Source organism: Anastrepha ludens, chromosome 6, assembly GCF_028408465.1.
Source record: "Anastrepha ludens isolate Willacy chromosome 6, idAnaLude1.1, whole genome shotgun sequence".
Classification (NCBI taxonomy): Eukaryota; Metazoa; Arthropoda; class Insecta; order Diptera; family Tephritidae; genus Anastrepha; species Anastrepha ludens.
Genome location: NC_071502.1, coordinates 115,558,346 through 115,578,965, shown reverse-complemented (window position 1 = coordinate 115,578,965; position 20,620 = coordinate 115,558,346). Strand labels below are relative to the sequence as shown.

General features: G+C 32.8%; 2 protein-coding genes across 2 annotated transcripts; both read left to right on the top strand.

Moving 5' to 3' along the window:
* Positions 1-249: 249 nt before the first annotated feature.
* LOC128867254 (uncharacterized) lies at positions 250-1,471 on the top strand. Its single transcript, XM_054108359.1, has 2 exons — positions 250-1,293; positions 1,371-1,471. The coding sequence occupies exons 1-2, from the start codon at positions 411-413 to the stop codon at positions 1,469-1,471; spliced, it is 984 nt and encodes a 327-aa protein (XP_053964334.1). The 5' UTR covers positions 250-410.
* A 6,491-nt stretch (positions 1,472-7,962) lies between these two features.
* LOC128867253 (E3 SUMO-protein ligase ZBED1-like) lies at positions 7,963-20,145 on the top strand. The gene is made up of 5 exons (XM_054108358.1): positions 7,963-7,993; positions 8,062-8,150; positions 8,206-8,390; positions 8,444-9,764; positions 19,714-20,145. The coding sequence occupies exons 1-5, from the start codon at positions 7,963-7,965 to the stop codon at positions 20,143-20,145; spliced, it is 2,058 nt and encodes a 685-aa protein (XP_053964333.1).
* The last annotated feature ends 475 nt before the right edge of the window (positions 20,146-20,620 follow it).

Below are 20,620 nucleotides of genomic sequence, written 5' to 3'. Positions count from 1 at the left end.
TTAAAGGAGAACGCAGAAAAAAAGAAAAAAGAAAAGCCGCTCTGATGAAGTGCTTGGAGAAGGAGGTACAACATGATTCTCCACGTCATATTGATGTTTTAATTATTGATGGTTTCTTTCTATTGCATACAATGAAAAATGTCCCGAAACTATTTGGAGGAATTTCAACGCAACTGTTGAAAATGTTTACACAATTAAAGGCGTTGAGAGTTGATGTAATTTTTGACCAATACTTTACACCCTCAATCAAAGATTACGAGCATTCTCAACGGTCTGAATCAGCACAATTAGACTACATTATAACTTCACCAGACCAAAAAGTACCAAGTAATTTTACAAAGGAGTTAAAAAATTCCAACTTTAAAGAAGCTCTTGTAAACTTTTTTATTTTACATTGGGCTACTGATGAAATGGCACCATTTATTGGTAACACTTTAATTCACATAAACTTTAGAAAATGTCATTCTTTCATTGTTAATGATTCCCGGAAAGTTTTATCAGGTATTAATGAAGAATTGTCATGCCCGGAACATGAGGAAGCTGATACCAAAATTATATTTCATATCTGTAATTACAACTTTGAAGCAAATATAGTAATTCGAACTGTTGACACTGATATTGCCGCTATAATGCTTGCTCATTTACATCGCTTAAAAAATGATTCGACCATTTGGATGCTGACGGGTACTGGAAACAATGTGAGGTACGTGAATCTAACAAAGATACACGCCCAGTTAGGAGAATCCATTTGCCGAAGCTTGCCTGGTTTCCACGCAATAACAGGGTGCGATTACAATCCGGCATTATTTAGAAAGGGAAAACTAAGACCTTACAAACTATTAAAAAAAAACGATGAATTCCAAAAAGCTTTTATAAAGTTCGGCGAAAATAAGTTAATAGAGGACAGCAGTGAACAGAAGAACATTTTCAATAGTATTCAGAAATATATATGCAGTGTATATAATGTTCGGAATGCAATTGATGTCAATTCTGCTCGAGTTCAGATGTTTATAGACTCATACAAAGTTTCCGACATTAATGAGGCTTTCAATCGAAAAAAATTGAGAAACTTTGATGCTAGCAGTTTACCACCTTGTGAAAATGAGCTACTACAGCATTTTTTACGGGCTAATTATATTTGTACGATTTGGAACAATGCTCACTTAAGAAAACCTACTTCACATAAACCTGAAAATAATGGCTGGGTACTGGAAAATGATCAATACCATTTTAAATGGTTTGAAGGAGATCAGCTACCTACTTATGTCAGTGATTCTCTACAAACTTTGTCAGGTATGTTATAATGTTCACTGTTTATGAAGAAATTATCAACCATTCATAATTATTCTAACTTGCTTTAATTATTACAGAAGCTGATGAAGACGATGACATTCATGAGGACAAATCCGCAGAATGGAGTAACGGTGATGAAGATAATCGAGATACCGACGAGGACGATGAAGTTGATTAAATATTTTTTTTGATTTAATAATAATGTTTGACACATTATATTTTTACTTTGTATTGTAATGGCTATAATTATAAATATAATTGAAATCTTTTTCGATTGGTTCAATTACGATCTAAATTATTCTCTCTCCTTACAGTAAAACTAACATGCATACAAATTTATCTTTTTAACTTTAAACTTCTAGAATTTTACCATCAGCTGTCGATTTTTCGTATTTTTTTCTGCACAATACTAGAAAAAATTTTCGATTGATATTTACAACTTTCGTAGATCTCCACTTGACTCAATAAAAATCGCATTGTTGATTTAATAATTTGTTAATATGAAAATTTTTCTGCGTTCTCCTTTAAAAATTTACTTTTTTTATCTGTTATAAATGTATATAATGAATTTTCTTGATAAATTTAGAGAACAGATCGCACTATTTCACTCGCGCCAACGTACATATATATTCATCGCGCTCACGCCTGGAGTGGACTTCATTATGTCTGGGAAGATAGGGGAACCATCGAAACTGTCTGGGGATTGTGAAAACATTATTTTTATAGATCTCTGAATAACATATATAAAAATTAGATTTTATACTATGACGAAAGTAGATTTATAAATAATTAGAATGTTAGGGTGTCTGGGGAGGGGTTGTTACCGCCCTAAGTGTCCGCCAATGGACGAGGCAGTTTCTGATATGATTGTAAGTTGAAATGTATAAAAACTAAGCTTTATACTATTACAAATTTGAGACTCAATTTTACTCACCTTTACTGCCTGTTACCTGCCAAAGCCACCGCGACCCAGGTTTAATAATCTGGGTTTGCTTATACCTGTATAGGAGACGTATATAGAAAAATTTCCAACTTTTATAATTTAACGAAGGTCTGGGCGTCGCGGGCTCTTAGTCTATTATGCTGTAAAAGATTTAGAAATTTATACGGACCACCAACCGCTATCGTTTGCGATATCTGAAAGAAACCCTAATGTTAAAATGAAAAGATGGAGGGCATTTATTGAAGAATTTTCGCCAAGAATAATCTATAAACCCGGAGCAACAAATGTTGTAGCAGATGCACTATCGAGACAGCAGTTAAATAATTTAACAGAATCGAATAATGAAATTTCAGAATCTGATGATTCATTTGCGAATACACAGCATTCAGCCGAGAGTAGTGATGAAATTTCAATTAGGGAAACTAACAAGCAAATATTAATAAATCAAGGTGCAAAAATTACTACCCAAGAAAGAGTTTTAATCTTCGGTAACACTAGATTTTTAATAGAATATGATAAACCAGAAAATATAATACCTGTTCTTTCTAAACAATTAAATCCAAAATTGGTTACAGGAATATTTTGTAACCCGGAAGTGGCATATGAAATAAAAACCGTATTGATGGATACTTTTCCCAATCCCTAAAGAGATACAAGATTCTTCTAATTCGATTGAAAACGTATTCGAAGAAAGTATTCAAGAAGAATTCTGTGAGCCTGATGATTTGGATAAAGATGTTTCAGAAAATAATATAATTTGCGATTTCGAGAGAGAAAAAGATATTGAAAAATTAAATGAAATATTACTGATGTTAAATATTTCCCCAATTGTTAGCAGCACAGACCTTCGAACGCAATCGGCACAAAAGAAAAAGGTAAGAGAAATTCGCGAAGTTTTTGAAAATAAATTGAAAAAGGTGTTTAAATATGTAGAAGCTGAAGATGAGAAAAATGATTTCAATGGTCTTATCGATGAGATTAAAGAGGAGTTGAAAAAAAATCCAAGCAAATCTCGCAAAATAGAAATTTTAACTATGGTTCCAAAAACGTGGAGCATTCCCCAAATGACAACCGAGTTTGAAGTACCATACAGCCTAGCTCAAAAAGCTGCACAATTGCATGCTGAAAATTTAAAAATAAAATAAAACAGGAAATTCAGGAAAAACCGATTTGGTGGTCACTGGACATTGGATAAGCATTGGACAAAGTGTATAGAACTCAAAGGAGACTACATTGAAAAATAAAATGATTTATTTATCAAAAAGTCTATGTTTTATTCCAAAAGTCACTCAGCTACACACACAGTTGTAGACAGGTGATGGCATGTAACCATCGAGTGCAAGCCTTGAGTTAAACGTGTGAGCGTGTAAAAGAATAGTAGAGCGATTAAGTACTGAAAATAAAGCAAGTAAGCTGTGTGGTCATTCATTTGAGACTTTTATTTAACAATCCAGTGATCGAACTCAGAGGAGTTATTGAGAGATGTTATTTGGGTAAAACTTATAATTCTCCATTTTATTTTGAGAATTTAAGTATGATAGTATTTCGGAATAAATGGATTTGAACAAATCCAAAAATACTATTCCTTAAATACATATGTGTATTAAGCGAAAGCACATGTGGCTTTCTTTACACCACAGTTCAAGAAACTTCCTTGTTAGCATCAATATGTTAATGTCGACGCGTGAGTTACATATTCAATTCCAAAGACAAATTCACATTTTAAAACAGACGAAATTGACGAATTTGTAACTAAAATAATAAACAATAAGTAAAAGTAATTGGAAACGCATTTCCTGTTTTGCAACAGTCTGACTTACTTGAAAAAGTGTGGGAAAGGAAATGCTGAATAAGATATTGACAATAATTTTGTAAAATTAAATATTAGATGCTAAATAAGCAAATACATATGTACATTAGCTTAAGTCTGAATGTAATAATTGAACAAGTAATAAATTAGTTGTTGAGAAGCCCTTCAAGGCAAAAGTAATCTCTGTTCTTTCTTTTTTTAAAAATTCCCCTGCTTGAGTAAAATATAAAATTGGCGCAGTCGGTAGGATCCTTTAAGAAGTAAAAGGATCCAGTGAAACGAAATACGGGCAGTGAATAAACTAAACATTTTTTATAACACCCAAATCTAATCCTGCGAATCCGTAGCCAACTCAGGAGTTGACCGGACCCTCCAGGGTATAACTTAACATACGTATAACTTAAAAGATAAAGTGCAGTGAACATTTATTTAATACAAAAAAAAAGTGAACACCACTAAAGATAAAGTGCAGTGAACATTGATTCAATAAAAGAAAATTGAACACCACTAAAGATAAAGTGCAGTGAACAATTCTTTATTACAAAGAACAGTGGACACCACAAAATATAGGGTTATTCAATAGTGCAGTGAATACACAGGAAAGGAAAATCCGTGTACCAACCACTAAACGATAATCAAGTGAAAAGCCACAAGAAAAGTACTAAAATTCGGCAAGCCAGGCAGAAGGAATGTGATAAGAGAAGGATGGAGCAGGCCCAGCAAGAAATGGCCCCGGTAGATCTAGTAGAGCAGCTCGCACGAAGGGAGCAGCAACTCGAGCAACTAAGATTGGCCTACCTAGATCTACAACAAAGGCAGCAACAAGATCAACACAGACTGGACAGAATATTGAAGAACATCAACCACCTTCCAGCATTCACAGGACACGGAGACATAACAATAAACTCATTCTTCAGTAGCGTAGGATATTTAATATCAACGCTCGAAGATGAAGGACAGAAAAAGAAGCAGTAAGAACCATATACTACAAAACAATCCAAGGAGAAGCTAAAAACGCAATCATCAACATACCGGAACCGGACAATTGGAAACTAATTAAAGACACACTGAAATTGAGGTATAAACCAGACACAGTGCCTCATGAAATCTACAAGCAAGTTGCCAATTTACGAGTCAATACGGTAAGTGAGTTAATTACTGTAATTCAGAATATTAAGTATAAAACTGACGAGTTAATAGTATATTATAATGGTGAACTTGGCATAGACTTGACAAACATAGACAGCTTGTTAGTGAATACTATAAAAGAGATGACCCAAGGGGCATTACTCGACAAAATTTACGAACAAAGACAATTAAAAGATATTTTGTTTATAATGAATCAAAGAAGGTTTGAAGACACGTGCATAAGACCCGAATACAAGAGATTCGGAAGAGAAGAAAAACATAAAGAACAATTTCATAATAAAACATCGTATAATAATCAGAATAGGATATATAGTAATCAAAATAGGGATGAAAGAAATAACCGACAATTTCAAGAAAGAAATAAGTGGACTAATGATTTTTATAGGCGCGAAGAGCAAAACGCTTTTAATAATCCTTTAAATAATTCGGGAAGATACAGATTCCAAAATGACGCAAGAAATAATAACACCCCAAGACAGTTCCAACGTGTGCCACAAATGGGACACGCTAGGCCGTATTCCAACCAAGTTCGCTGTCAACCGCCTAGACAAAACCGCACGGAACCCATGGAAGTGGACAATATTGAAAGATGTTATAACAATCCTCGAGTGGCAGGACACCCTAATCATAAGTTTGGCCAAGATCGCTTAAATTTAGGTAGGCAAAGCCCAGAAGGACCTGAAATTAATAATACCATTTTTTTTACGAGGCAGCCACTGAATGCCTGCCAAAGATAACATTAAAGATCGTAAATAAAGAATACGTAGCACTAATAGATACAGGTGCCAGTTTTAGTTTAATTAATAAGGAAATAAATGATTTTGATATACATAAATTAAAATATCCCATAACATTTAGTACATTAACAAATAAAGATACAATAAATTATGAAGTACACACAAAAAGCTCGGAACAATTTAATTTACCTAACAATGCCAGGATTCGTTGGAAGATCACCCCATTAAAAGGGAGAACTTATGATTTCATTATAGGTATCGATATATTAAACTTTTTAAATGCCCAAATAAATATAGAAAAAGGATAAATAACACTAAATGGAAAAATATCTTATTTTATTAATAACCCATATAAATTTAATCATATTTACATGCTTGAAACTGGTGATCCTAAATTCGAAAGGCTTCAATTAAATCATTTAAATAATGAAGAACGTAGTGAAATTATAAAATTACTAAACCGATATAACAAATTATTGTTTAGAGAAGGCGATTTATTAACTAATACAACAGAAATTCAGCATGAGATAAAAACCATTACCCAACAGCAAATCTATTCAAAGCTATATAGATACCCACCTCAACACGAAGCAGAAGTACGGAAACAGATCAGAGAAATGGAGGAACAAGGTATAATTAGAAAAAGCCATTCAAGATATGCAAGCCCACTTATAGTCGTACCCAAAAAAACGGATACTTCAGGCGAAAAAAATATAGAATAGTTGTCGACTATAGAAAACTTAATGAAATAACCTTAGACGACAAATATCCTTTACCCAATATAGACTCAATTCTAGACAAATTAGGTAGAGCGCAATATTTTACGACATTAGACTTAGCGAAAGGCTATCATCAGATTTTAGTAAAGGAGGAAGACAGAGAAAAAACTGCCTTCGTAACTCCTCATGGTCTATATGAATTTATGAGAATGCCATTTGGTCTTAAAAATGCGCCAGCCACATTCCAACGGCTAATGAATGAAATCTTGAGAGATCATATTAACAAAACCTGTGTAGTATACTTAGATGATATACTAATCTGTAGTACTTCTTTAACTGAGCATATTAAAGTAATAAGAGACATTTTCGAAATTCTCGAAAGTAAAAATTGTAAATTAATATCAAGTAAAGAATTAGAAATTATAGCACTAGACGAAAAAACAGTCCTAGTTAAAAATGCATTCAATTTATTTGTAAATCACACATGTAACATAAATGACACTGTTTTGAACGGAAATTACGCAATCCAATTTAACAATTGTTCAATAAAAATTAATGATTATTATTACTCTAATTGGATTGAAAGATTCGAAGGAAATATTATGAGATTGCAATATGACAATATAAAGAATTTTACAGAAAAACTTACATTCGAACAAATAGATAAAGAGAATAAAATAAATTTCAAAAATATATCTAATTTGAAAATTCATAACAAAATCATATACGGGTGTAATTTCTTTCTAATTTTAGCAATAATATTAATAATTGTCATTTGGAGAACAAAACTAAAATATATTAAAATAAATCTAAATAAAAGAATTCAGGAGAATTCTAATCTAAAGGGGGGGAGAAGTTACATATTCAATTCCAAGGACAAATTCACATTTTAAAACAGACGAAATTGACGAATTTGTAACTAAAATAATAAACAATAAGTAAAAGTAATTGGAAACGCATTTCCTGTTTTGCAACAGTCTGATTTACTTGAAAAAGTGTGGGAAAGGAAATGCTGAATAAGATATTGACAATAATTTTGTAAAATTAAATATTAAATGCTCAATAAGCAAATACATATGTACATTAGCTTAAGTCTGAATTAGTGGTGGCAAACTATCGATGGCACTATCGATAGTATCGATGGGGTACCACTATCGTTACTATCGATGGTCCTTAACTATCGAAAAAATACTATCGAAGTTTTTTACTTTATCCAGCTGTGAAAATTTACCATCACTATTCTTTGTTTGGCGCGTTAGTTATTTTCACTTTTACTTGTAATATTATTTTTGCTTAAAAGAAATTTTCAAAATGGACAAGTTTATAACAATAAACGGAAAAGGTAATAATCTATTTGGTGAAAATATATCTATTAAGCCGTGTGAAGATTGATTTTATTACTTTTAATAGGAGCAAAAGAAAATGCAGTCGAATGCGTGTGTTCTTCGGAAAGCGAAGAAGAACGTGGTGGCAAAAAAGCACGTATTAAAATATCTTCAGTGAGTGAATTCTTAATTCTTATATAACACATTTAACTATTTTATATTTGCAAAGGTATGGAAATATTTTAATAAGTCGGATGACAAAAAACTGGCAAAATGTGTTAAATGTGCTCGTGAGTACAAGACTAGTGGCAACACTACAAATTTAAGAGACCACTTAAAAAGGATGCATCCAAATATTGAAAAAGACGAAGATGAGTTTTCAACAACTTCGTCAAGCTGTCGCACAAGTTCTCGGTCAGTGAGTTCTTTTTTAAAAGGGCTATAGAATATGATAGCTCTTCTCAAAGAAAAGCTGACATTGACGTTGCACTAGCAAGTTTGATTGGTGAAGGAATGCAACCATTTAATCTAGTTGAGGATACTACTTTCCGCAACTTCGTCAAAGTCTTGGATCCCAGATATGTGTTGCCGTCCAAAAATACATTGAAAAATGCTTTTGTGAAGAATATGTATAACGAAAAAAAAATCAAACTTCAAGAACATTTGAATGCAGTTGAGCATGTGGCAATCACTACGGATCTTTGGACGTCTGCCGCAAATGAAGCATTTATAACATTGACATGTCATTTTATCGAAGAATCGTTTGTGTTGAAGAATGCTGTACTGCAAACAAAAAAATTAAATGACGTTTTGAACCACAATGCACAAAACATTGCAAATACAGTTTCTGATGTGCTAAAAAAGTGGAACATTTTTAATAAGGTTATCTGCATCGTTACTGACAACGCAAAATCAATGTTAAACGCATGTGATATATTGAAAATTGCACACTTACCTTGCGTTGCACATACTTTAAATCTCGCTGTGCACGACGCTTTGATGCTGAAGGCGGAGGATGGATATTTGAAGCCTATTATAACAAAATGTAAAAATATTGTACACTTTTTCAAATGCAGTTCTATTGCGACTGAAAAATTGAAAGAAGCGCAAAATACACCAACACCATTGAAATTGATTCAGGATATGCCCACAAGATGGAACAGCACATATAATATGCTAGAGAGATTGTTAACTTTACACGATGCTGCCGCTATTGTTCTTTTAGCTATAGGTAAAGCTCCTCCACCTCTTTCTGCTGATGAAAAAAATTGTGTACGCGAAATAGAAAATCTGCTTCGTCCTTTCAATGAAGCTACAAAAACTTGCTGTGGGAACAATGTCACCTTGTCTTTGATAATACCCATTGTGTATGGCCTGTATCAAAGGATGTATGAAACTAAATGCCAAATAGAAACAATTGAAGCCATAACTCTATGCGAAAACTTAATTGAAGGACTGAGAAAGCGAATGTTTCAATATGAAACACGAACTGCTCCACGATTGGGGTCACTTCTCGACCCTCGGTTCAAGCGTGAAGGATTTATTTCTAGCAGCAACGCAGAACAAGCAACCATTCGCTTAGATAATGAAGTTATGAGTCTTCTCGAAAATGAACCGCCATCTTCAACTAATAATGCACCACCAAAAAGTGTTTCTCTTTTCGCATTTATAGAGAAGAAAAATGCGGAGAAAATAAAGTCGAAGAAAGCGGATGCCATCATTCTCAGGCGTCAATATTTACAAACAGAAAATACGGCAGAAGATTCAAATCCTTTAGATTTTTGGAAGGTAAACTAAAATTATGAATTAAAAAAAAAATAATATGTATAATGAATTTTTTTTATTTGTAGGTAATTGAAAATGATTTTTTTCCTTTAAAGAAGTTGGCTTCAAAATATTTATGTATACCGGCCACATCAACTGAATCGGAAAGAGTTTTCAGTAAGGCCGGTTTAGTTATAACTGAAAAAAGAAGCCGCATAAAAGAAAAAAATGCAGATATGCTAATTTTTTTAAATAAAAATACTTGGATTAATTAAATTTTTGTAAATGTTTTTTTCTGTACTCTACATTTAATTTTTATTGAACGCAATCGATACTATTGAAAGTCTAACACTATCGGCACTATCGATGGTGAGAAAAAATACTATCGTTCACTATCGATAGTGACTAAAATACTATCGCCCACTATCGATGGTGCCGACTATCGATAGTTTGCCACCACTAGTCTGAATGTAATAATTGAACAAATAATAAATTAGTTGTTGAGAAGCCCTTCAAGGCAAAAGTAATCTCTGTTCTTTCTTTTTTTAAAAATTCCCCTGCTTGAGTAAAATATAAAATTCGTGCTGTATGCACGCACTGTATGCGCGTGTTGATGCGTACTCTATGTGTGAGTGTATGAGTATTCTGTTTTAGGTATTTCACCAGAATCATAATTTCATCACATTAGTAATATTGCATCAGCCGCTAATTGTGCTGTGATTGGTTATTTGCATTTTGTCGCTTGAAGAAGGACCGTTATAGCGCGACTACAGCGTTGTAGCGTTGTCGTCGAGTGTGGTTCGGTGCGAGGTAGAGAAACACAAAAATGGCAGTCGAATTTGGAATCACAAAACCTACGCACCGAAATTCACTGCGCTTTTAAAAAAAAAAAATGGAAAGCGAGCGTTCCTTAACATTGTAAAAAGGAAAAATTGGAAACTTAGGTTAAGCATGAAACATTGTATGACGATAACATGTAATCGGCATCCCAATGAATGTATCGAATAAAGAAAGGGGACTTCCGGAAAAGAGAGAATAAGAGACGCACGTCGTTTAATTATCAAATTCATATAAGGAAAGTAGACGGTTTCACAACATACTATATATGTGGGGACACCACAACTACATTAAGCTTATAACATTCTTAATAGTTATCCTTTAATTTATTCATTCTTAATACTTTGAAATGCAACCATGTGTGACTTTTCATTTCCTTTTAACTTCTCATTCTTTCGCTTTGTACTGTTGAGCTAATAAACGAAATAATTTTCGGTCTCGTTCTTTTTGGATCGAGCCGTACAAGTGAACACATCGTTTTCGCTATTCACTTGCTCCCACATACAGTATTGGCCAAAACTAAAGCACCCCCCTAATGGCATTTTAAATAATGCTAAATCTCTCAATCAAACATTTTGAAATATGGAATATACATATGCCATGTGTTTCCTTGTTACTTAAGTATTTATAAAATATAATATTAATAAATATACAGCGTTTTGGTTATACTGAAAAAAAAAAAATTGAAATGTTCATATTATTTAAAAACTGAATGGTAAAAACTAAAGCACCCACATTTTTTTTTTCTTAACTACGGCTTTGTTTTGTTGGTTTTAAGTTAATTTCTTTTCCTAACGGTATTTAAAGTTGAGTCAAAGTAATTTGTGCAAAACACGTGCGGATTTAGTAGGGCAAAACATTTCATACGGGAAATCAGCAAATATGGCCAGAAATGCGTATTCAAATGAATTTAAAAATAGAATAATAAGTGATTGGCAAAGTGGTTTATCGCGACACAAAATTAGTGAGAAATATTCAATAAATAGAAGTTTAATATCGCGACTTATAAAAAAAATTTAACAAACGGGTTCTATTTCTGCAATCCATAGTGGAGGAAGGCCACGAAAGACTACACGACAAGACGACTCCACGATTAAAAGAAAAATTCAGAGTGATCCCACAGTCTCTTCTGAACAAATAAAAATTGATTTAAGTTTGCCGGTAAGTTCTAGAACGATCAGAAGACGAGCAGTGGAGGCCGGACTTTTCAGTCGACGACCTGCTAGAAAGCCATTTATTTCCGCCAAAAACAAAAAAGCGAGACTCGAGTTTGCGAAATTGCAAATTAATTGGACAGTTCAAAAATAGAAAGCTGTTTTATTCTCTGCTGAATCCAAATATAATTTGAAACATTCAGATGGAATAAGGCGAGTAAGAAGGCCAAAGCAACAGCGACTAAATCCGAAGTATTGTATCGGAACTACCAAGTATGGTGGGGGGAACATTTTGGGCTGGGGTTGTTTCTCTGGCCAGGGTATCGGGCCTATTCATCGAATAGAGGGAATTATGGACCGTTTCATGTACACAAACATCCTTAAAGATGTAATGTTACCGCACGCTGAGGAGGAAATGCCACTGAGATGGAGGTTCCAGCAAGATAATGATCCGAAGCATACCTCTAGGCACTGTAAAACGTGGTTACAGCAAAGTGCTATAGAGGTCTTAGACTGGCCAACTCAATCTCCCGATCTCAATCCCATTGAGAATTTGTGGGAGATCGTAAATTTGAAAATTAATAGGGAAAATTGCAGCACAAAGGAAGCCCTGTTTGAAGCGGTTAAAGAAGCCTGGTACAACATTTCTCCGGAAATTATTAGTAACCTAATATCTTCTATGCCAAAACGATGTTCCGAAGTTATCAAAAATAATGGGTTTAGTACAAAATACTGAAGAATAAAAACAATTATTTTCGCTTTTAATGTTTAGTTTTGTCCAGACAAGTTTTGAATAATATTATAATTTTTAAATTTAATTTTAAATATAAGAAATGTTGAAAATTTTTTGTTATGTTTATTAATCACCAAGATAATAAGAAGAAACAAGGTGTAAAAATAAGTAATATTCGATGTTGTTTTATTGAGTTATTTGACATTATTTGAAATGCCATTAGGGGGGTGCTTTGGTTTTGGCCAATACTGTATATATATAAAGTTTCCACTTACGAGTTTTATTTATTCTTTTTTCAGTGAGTTGGAAAATCCATCTCACCCAAAAGATGGAACTAAGTCGTGAAAATTTTCGTGGGATGATTTATTACGATTTTCGACATGAATTATCGAGACAGAAGTGCATCGATCAACTTACTTCGACTTTTGGCGTTGGAGCACCACACTTTGCCACTGTGTCATCACACAATTATTTAAAAAAAAAAATTATTGTACAAAATCAACATCAATATTGAGGTCATGAGTAAAAATTTAGTCCACCTAGACGGCGATTAAGTATTCGCCACAATTTTTCCCGAACTCACCACACTATATTTTGCAACCTTACCTGAAAGCCAAAAGGGGAACGGCACATCATTTTTATAAAGCCGTTTCCTTCAGTTTCCAGTTTAAAATCAACAGGCAAGCAAGCAGCGGGTGTTCAGCAAGCAACTAAAAAGGGTGAACAAGGGCGAACATCGGCGAACTAAGCTGAATATTAAAAAATAATAGTAAGTAAATTTATGTGCTTTGTTTGGTTAGTAACTTATTAAACCCTAACATAAACTATTAAATAAAAATACCGTTAATATGTAATATGGTACTTATAGGTAAAAGCAATAAATGAAAAGTTTGGAGCAACGATGAACTACTTAAATTCAGCTATTTTGGATAATTTTAATCTGACAATTCTCCGGACCATAATCCCATAGAGCACACCAGTAGGTGCTTGGTGTTCGAGAAGAAAACTAAATCCTATGTTCTTAGTAATTTTCGTTCAAATTAAAATAAACTTGATTACTCGCGCCGTGGAAAAAGAGTAAAACGAAAAGTTCTCCTGTAAGACGCGTAGTATAAATTTTCAAAAGAAATTTCACGAGAATTGCGTACATGGCGGGAGCCGTTCGACTCAAAATTGGCATAAAATCAGGGTGTCATCCGCGAACCAGACTGGCCAGGGAGAAGTCTCGAACTTAAACCGTCTGAAGGTAATGGACAACAGGAAGGATAGTACTCCAGGTGGAACCCACACAAGTGGCAATCCACGCGCTTCGGCGGCAAGGGCATGGATTCTGGAGGCCCCAACAATTACTCAAGTCTCTCAGCTGTATGAGCGTGAGCGCATCTTGGAGGAGACGGGGACGGCTATCGCAATCTCATCAGAGACTGAAAAACGTTTCCCAGCTTCGGAGGGCTTGAGTTGTGAGGTCACTCATGGAGCAACTTTTTTCATTGTACTTTGGCTAACGTGGTTTTTTATATACAAATTTTTGTGAAGAAATATTAAAATAATTTTTTTTATAAAGTTTAAGTACTAATAAACAATGTATAAAATTTGTGTATATTTATTTCTATTGTTATCCCTTCCAAAAACCCCCTATGTAACCCCTTAATGTCAAATCTGGTGGAGTTATCTATGCATTCAAATCTTTAGCCATAATAATTCATACGTGGCAACTCTCCTGTAAACTTACTATATATTATCATTATCGTTAATTAAAGTTACTTTCAATACATTTTTGTATTCACTATCTTTTTATCTGTCAGCATATAATTTTCCATTAACACGCGGCATATACATACATATATCTCACTGTAATTTATCATAATCAATTGAAGTTAAATAAAGTTATATTGGTACTTTGCATTTATATTAGTGCTTTCCATTATTGGTACAATTATCCTGATGCTAGTTAGTTCTACAGGTTTATGCAACAAAATCATACCATCAAACAACTGTAATAAGGTGCGAGATCGAAAGTTGTGATGTTAAATGTAAATACCCAGGAGGATCGCAATTTTAAGGTATATTAAAAATGTGCGTAATTACCCATCTCATGAAATCAAATTCAGCAACAATTTACTACATGCACATACGAAAACATCCCTCCAAGGACAAATTACATTCTTACTCAGCAATTCAGACATTAAAAATTTGCATGTTGAACATTCAAAGTGCATGATATGTTTCGTGTTTGTGTCGTAAAAAAATGGAGCAAATATTAAATTCTGTCTTAAACTTGGAAAAACATTTAGTGAGACGTACGAATTCATGCCAAATGTTTATGGTGATGATTGTTTAGCTCGTTCAAACGTATATAATTGGTTTAAACGAGTTAAAAATGGTCGTGAAGATTTGAATGATGATGAAAGACTTGGTCGTCCAGAAGCAAGTAATCGTGCTGAATTGGTGGAAAAAGTCCGCGAAATCATTGCTGTTGACGGAAATTTCACTGTAAGAATGTTGGATGAAGAATTAAATTCATCTACACTCAGAAAAAATTCCCTCCCTAAAATAAAGAAAACCATTCTATATTTTGAACTCTTCCAAATTCGTTAAATTATATCGCTTTTGAGTAATTTTTCTTTTAAATGACTATAAATGTGTTTGAAACATAAACCTGTAGTCCTCATTTTGATGTTACTTTTGTCTTTGTTATTTTAAGTAAAATATCATTGTTGCCATCAATTGCCAATAAGAAATGTTTTCGGATAACTTCTTCAATCTTGAAAATTATATAATATATTTTGAAAATGTGCAATTTCTTGAGCGATTGAACATTGCTTAGCAAGAAAGTTGAAAGAAATTTAACTTTTTCCAAGCAACTTATTATCTGCGAAACTCTTAACTCACATTTTTTACGTTTTGAAGAATAAACGCACATACAAAATTTTTAGCTTTAATATTGTTGACACATCTTTCGACATTTTAGTGTTGACTCTTTAGTAATTTACCAAACCCCATAGACACCTGAAGAGCCCATGCCCACTAATATATGCTCGCTTTCTCTCTTATTCATATGTAGGTATGTATTACGCACATTACTTAAATTTAATCATAACCATACATTTGTATTTCTATACTTCACTCATTTCAGCTAGAAGCAAATGATAACCAGGAAAGCCAGGAATTTACCGCTGGAAATAAAACATGATTGTCATGCATAATTTTGGTTATCATAAATATTAAGCGTTTTATAACATTATAACAAGACTCCTAAATTTTTTTCATTTTTAATCAAAACATTTGGCAACCCTTAATTCCATCGTTTTAACTTTGAACTTTTACGAACATACATACAGTACTCCCTGGATTATCCGTCTCTCTGTTATCCGTCACCTAACCGTCACCGTTTTAAGATTTTCCACAATACATATTGCAATAATAGTCATGAAACGGTCGAAATCATGTTGGAACAAAACTCCTCGAGCAATACTTTTGTTTTTCACTTTATTCATTGATTTTCTTTTGTTTTCGTTCGCTCGATAGAAATGCGTGTGAACGCAGCAAAGCACAGTAGCTGTTATTTTGTCCATTCTACCCAAAACAAATTCTTGGAATTCTTTTTCGATGTGACATTCAGTACAATGAGATTTTCAGTTTGATTTGAATTTCATGATGAGCAGACATTTAAAATGGAGCCTTCAACAACAGGAAGAATTACAACATTAAAAACGCAATTGATAACACTGTGGTACAAAAAAAAAAGTTGCAAAAAAACTTTGGATCGGACATGGTGAGGGTTGTAGCTTATGAAAAACTGAAAAGAATGGTATGTATTAAATTTTGAATACACCCTCAAAATCTCGTTTTAGAGCCAAAAAACCGTTTTTAGGCATATTCATGTACAAAATACATCGTATCTTTGTCATTTTTTGACGAAATTAAAATTTTTTTTTTCATTTTCCAGCTAAAAGTTTAACCTCTCCAACCGTGAAAGAATTTTTTTATTATCTTTTGAATTCATGGAGATAGAGACCAAAAACTTTCAAAAAATTTGATTTTTTTACTTATTTTTCAACTTTGAGACTAGTTGGTAGCTTTAATTTTATATAAAACATCTATTTTCTCTTACTACATCAAAAGTGTATTTAATTTTGCTTTTAATGACCCCTAATTCAAAAGAATTCGTTAGAAATTATCCAAGGGATTGCGTTTATAAGATTATAGTCACTTTACTAGTTTTACAAGTAATGTGATATTTTTTCTATTCTTACTTCCTCGTATTTTTTTTTTGCATTTTATGCACTTTTCTATACTTTTTCCACAAAATTATCAGTGTGTAGAGTTTAATAATATGTTTATCTGATACTATAGAATAATAATAAATTTTCCCTCATACTTACGTATGCGCGGTCAAAAATTTGATTACATAGCAAAACTATTCATATATCGATATAAACTATGAAGTTTCATTTCGTTTTTGGCGTGAAAGAATTGTTTGCTGCTATCTTCAATGTTATAAGGAATCAATATCATGTCATGTCGTTTATGTGCTAAAGATACAAAAAACGTGTGATCAGAAATGATTTGCGAAAATCGAAATAGCTTTTGCTACATTTGCGGCTGGTTTATAGATAAGAAGCATCGTTTAAAATTTGAAAACAATAAAGCAATGGTTCTAGTGTATAATGAAATTTTTAACCGCGCATGCGTAACTAGTAAATGGTATGAACCAGAGTATATTTGTGTGGCTTGTTCTTCAAAATTAAAACTAGCAAAATCAGAAAAGAATAACAATCATCTACAACTTTTGAGTCCAATGATATGGAAAAATCAAACTTATCATAAAGAAGAAGATTGCTATTTTTGCCAAACAAATGTTACTGGTCACCATTACAAAACACGTTGTAATATAAAATATGCTGATGTTCTGACCGTAACAAAACCTGTGCCACTAGCCGTTGACAATTTGCACACAATGCTTGTAAATGATCAATTAAATTGTAATGAAGATCACCAACCTGTAAATATACTAGATTGTGAAGACAGTGATACAGAAAGTGTTCCTTCTACATCACATTCACCTAAACGCCATCTAATAACTAATGCAGATTACAAAGATATTGTACGTGATTTTAAATTTTCTCGAAGACAAAGCGAAGGTCTTGCTTCACGATTAAAGCAGTGGAATGTGGTAGATAGTGACTTCAAGATCACCTCCGGTCGCAATGATTTAGATCGAATGTTCTTCAAACTACTTTTTGAAGAAGATAAAAACCAATCTCTTGTTTATTGTACAGATGTTAATGGATTGTTTATTGCCTTGGATCACACCTATGTACCGCATGAACACTCTAATTTAACTTTAGATTGACAAATATATTTTTTAAAAATTAATGATAATTTATTTTTTAAGGTCTGAAAGCTGTGTTATTACACAATGAAAATTCATTTCCGTCAGTTCCTGTAGCGTGCGGAACAAACATGAAGGAGTCCTATGCTGCAATGGAGAAAATACTTCAAATGATAAAATACAATGAACATAAGTGGCAAATTGTGGCAGATTTAAAAGTTTTAACAATTTTATTCGGCTTGCAAGGCGGATATACCAAAAATCCATGCTATTTTTGCGAGTGGGATAGTCGAGCACCGAATAAATATGAAAAAAACAGAGTGGCCAATTCGTACATTCTTTAAGATTGGGAAGAAAAATGTATTGAACATTCCGTTAGTGCGATCAGAAAACATAATACTACCTCCTTTGCATTTAAAACTTGGATATATGAAGCAATTTGTTAAAGCTCTCTCAGTTGACAGCGAAGCTTTTCGATACCTGAAAATACTATTTCCAAGGCTGAGTGACGCCAAAGTGAAGGAAGGTAATCTTTAGAAATATAAGCTTTTTTACAATAAACTCAAGTCTTAATACGTTAAAGTAGTCATGTTGTAACTTTAAAATACTGTAGATTTTAAAAAAATTTTAGGTATATTCGTTGGTCCACAAATTCGAAAAATCACGAACGACAATGTTTTTCCATCGAAATTGAATGATGTAGAAAGACGAGCTTGGAGCAGTTTTGTTTCCTTATGTCAGAATTTTCTTGGCAACAATAGAAGTCATGATTACAAAGCAATCGTAAAGGAATTTTTAAGTGCTTATGGTGGAATGGGATGCAACATGTCCATAAAAATTCATTTTTTGCACTCACATTTAGATTTCTTTCCTGAAAATCTTGGACAAATGAGTGACGAGCAAGGGGAAAGATTCCATCAGGAAATGACAGCCGTTGAAAAACGTTTTCAGGGGAAAAGCACTATTAATATGCTTTCAGAGTATTGTTGGTCGCTCAAACGCGAAGAAGACGGTTCAAAGTTAAAGAGAAAAAGATTAAATAAGCATTTTTAAATTTTGAAAGATTAAAATGTACTAATTTCATCATTGTCAAAAATATTTTGTGTTATTGAATATTGTTAGATAATTTAATAGATTAAAATGGTTTATGGAATTAATAAATTTTATAGTTTCTATATAACGAAAATATTTATTATTATTCTACAATATAATATCAGATAAACATATTATTAAACTCTACACACTGATAATTTTGTGGAAAAAGTATAGAAAAGTGCATAAAATGCAAAAAAAAAAATACGAGGAAGTAAGAATAGAAAAAATATCACATTACTTGTAAAACTAGTAAAGTGACTATAATCTTATAAACGCAATCCCTTGGATAATTTCTAACGAATTCTTTTGAATTAGGGGTCATTAAAAGCAAAATTAAATACACTTTTGATGTAGTAAGAGAAAATAGATGTTTTATATAAAATTAAAGCTACCAACTGGTCTCAAAGTTGAAAAATAAGAAAAAAAATTAAATTTTTTGAAAGTTTTTGGTCTCTATCTCCATGAATTCAAAAGATAATAAAAAAATTCTTTCACGGTTGGAGAGGTTAAACTTTTAGCTGGAAAATGAAAAAAAAAATTTTAATTTCGTCAAAAAATGGCAAAGATACGATGTATTTTGTACATGAATATGCCTAAAAACGGTTTTTTGGCTCTAAAACGAGATTTTGAGGGTGTATTCAAAATTTAATACATACCATTCTTTTCAGTTTTTCATAAGCTACAACCCTCACCATGTCCGATCCAAAGTTTTTTTGGAACTTTTTTTTTTTGTACCACAGTGTAATGTAGCTGATTCATGGTCTGAGTTATTGTCGACAACATTGGAAAAATGTTGGAACAAACTATGGCCAATTACAGAATCGCCTTCGAATAAGTGACGATGTCTCACAGGCTGATGTTGTGACTAGTACATCTTCGGCTTTGCCATTGGAAAATAGTGAAACGATCAATGAATGGTTGAATTGTGACGAAAATGATTGTGGTTATGAGCTTTTGACTGGCGAACAAATAATTAATGAAGTGAATGATGAAGAAGAAAATAATGATGATTACGATGGAACAGATAACAATATTGAAAATGGTCACAATCCTACTGCTTCATTTCTAAGACAAGAAGCCAAAATTGCTGCATCAAATTTAGAGAAATTTAGCGCCTGGTATGAAATGCAAGATGAAGCCGGCTTGGCTGACACGATTCGTTTGCGCCAATTTCTTCTTTTCGCAAAGAATAAAACTCAAGTCACTCCAAAGCAAAAGACACTAACTGAATTCTTTTCAAAAACAAACTAAACTCGTAATAAAAAAATGATATAATCATGTAATGCATGTAAATTTTACCGTTTGTTCATTTCTCTCAAAATTTCAGTGTACTTTTCGATTCTGTACACAATCTAGAAGTTTGTTTCTGTTAACCGTCAGGATGTTAAACAGTTCGGGAATAGTAAATCGTTTTACAAGTTAATAGAAATTTTAAATGATTTGGAAAAAATGGCATTGAAATTAAAACCAGGTTTGATAATCGGAGACAATTTAGCCCTTAACAAAGTTTTAGGATTTTCACGGTCATTTTCTTCCAAGCATTATTGTAGGTTTTGTAAAATGAATAAAAGCGAAGCCAAATCTGCATTTTGTGAAAATATTGAACAACTTAGAAATCAGCAAAATTACGAAGAAATTATATCTATGAACGATTTCGAAAATACTGGAATAAAAGAGTTTCCTATTTTTAACAATATTTCTAATTTCCACGCAACTGAAAATTTCT

What these genes read in the sequence shown, in the direction of transcription:
- LOC128867254 (XM_054108359.1), top strand. Translation starts at nt 411, where the DNA reads ATGGCACCATTTATTGGTAACACTTTAATTCACATAAACTTTAGAAAA. An exon ending in TTCTCTACAAACTTTGTCAG is followed by an intron (nt 1,294 to 1,370) that starts GTATGTTATAAT and finishes TAATTATTACAG; the next exon opens with AAGCTGATGAAGACGATGAC.
- LOC128867253 (XM_054108358.1), top strand. Translation starts at nt 7,963, where the DNA reads ATGGACAAGTTTATAACAATAAACGGAAAAG. An exon ending in TATAACAATAAACGGAAAAG is followed by an intron (nt 7,994 to 8,061) that starts GTAATAATCTAT and finishes TACTTTTAATAG; the next exon opens with GAGCAAAAGAAAATGCAGTC. An exon ending in CACGTATTAAAATATCTTCA is followed by an intron (nt 8,151 to 8,205) that starts GTGAGTGAATTC and finishes ATATTTGCAAAG; the next exon opens with GTATGGAAATATTTTAATAA.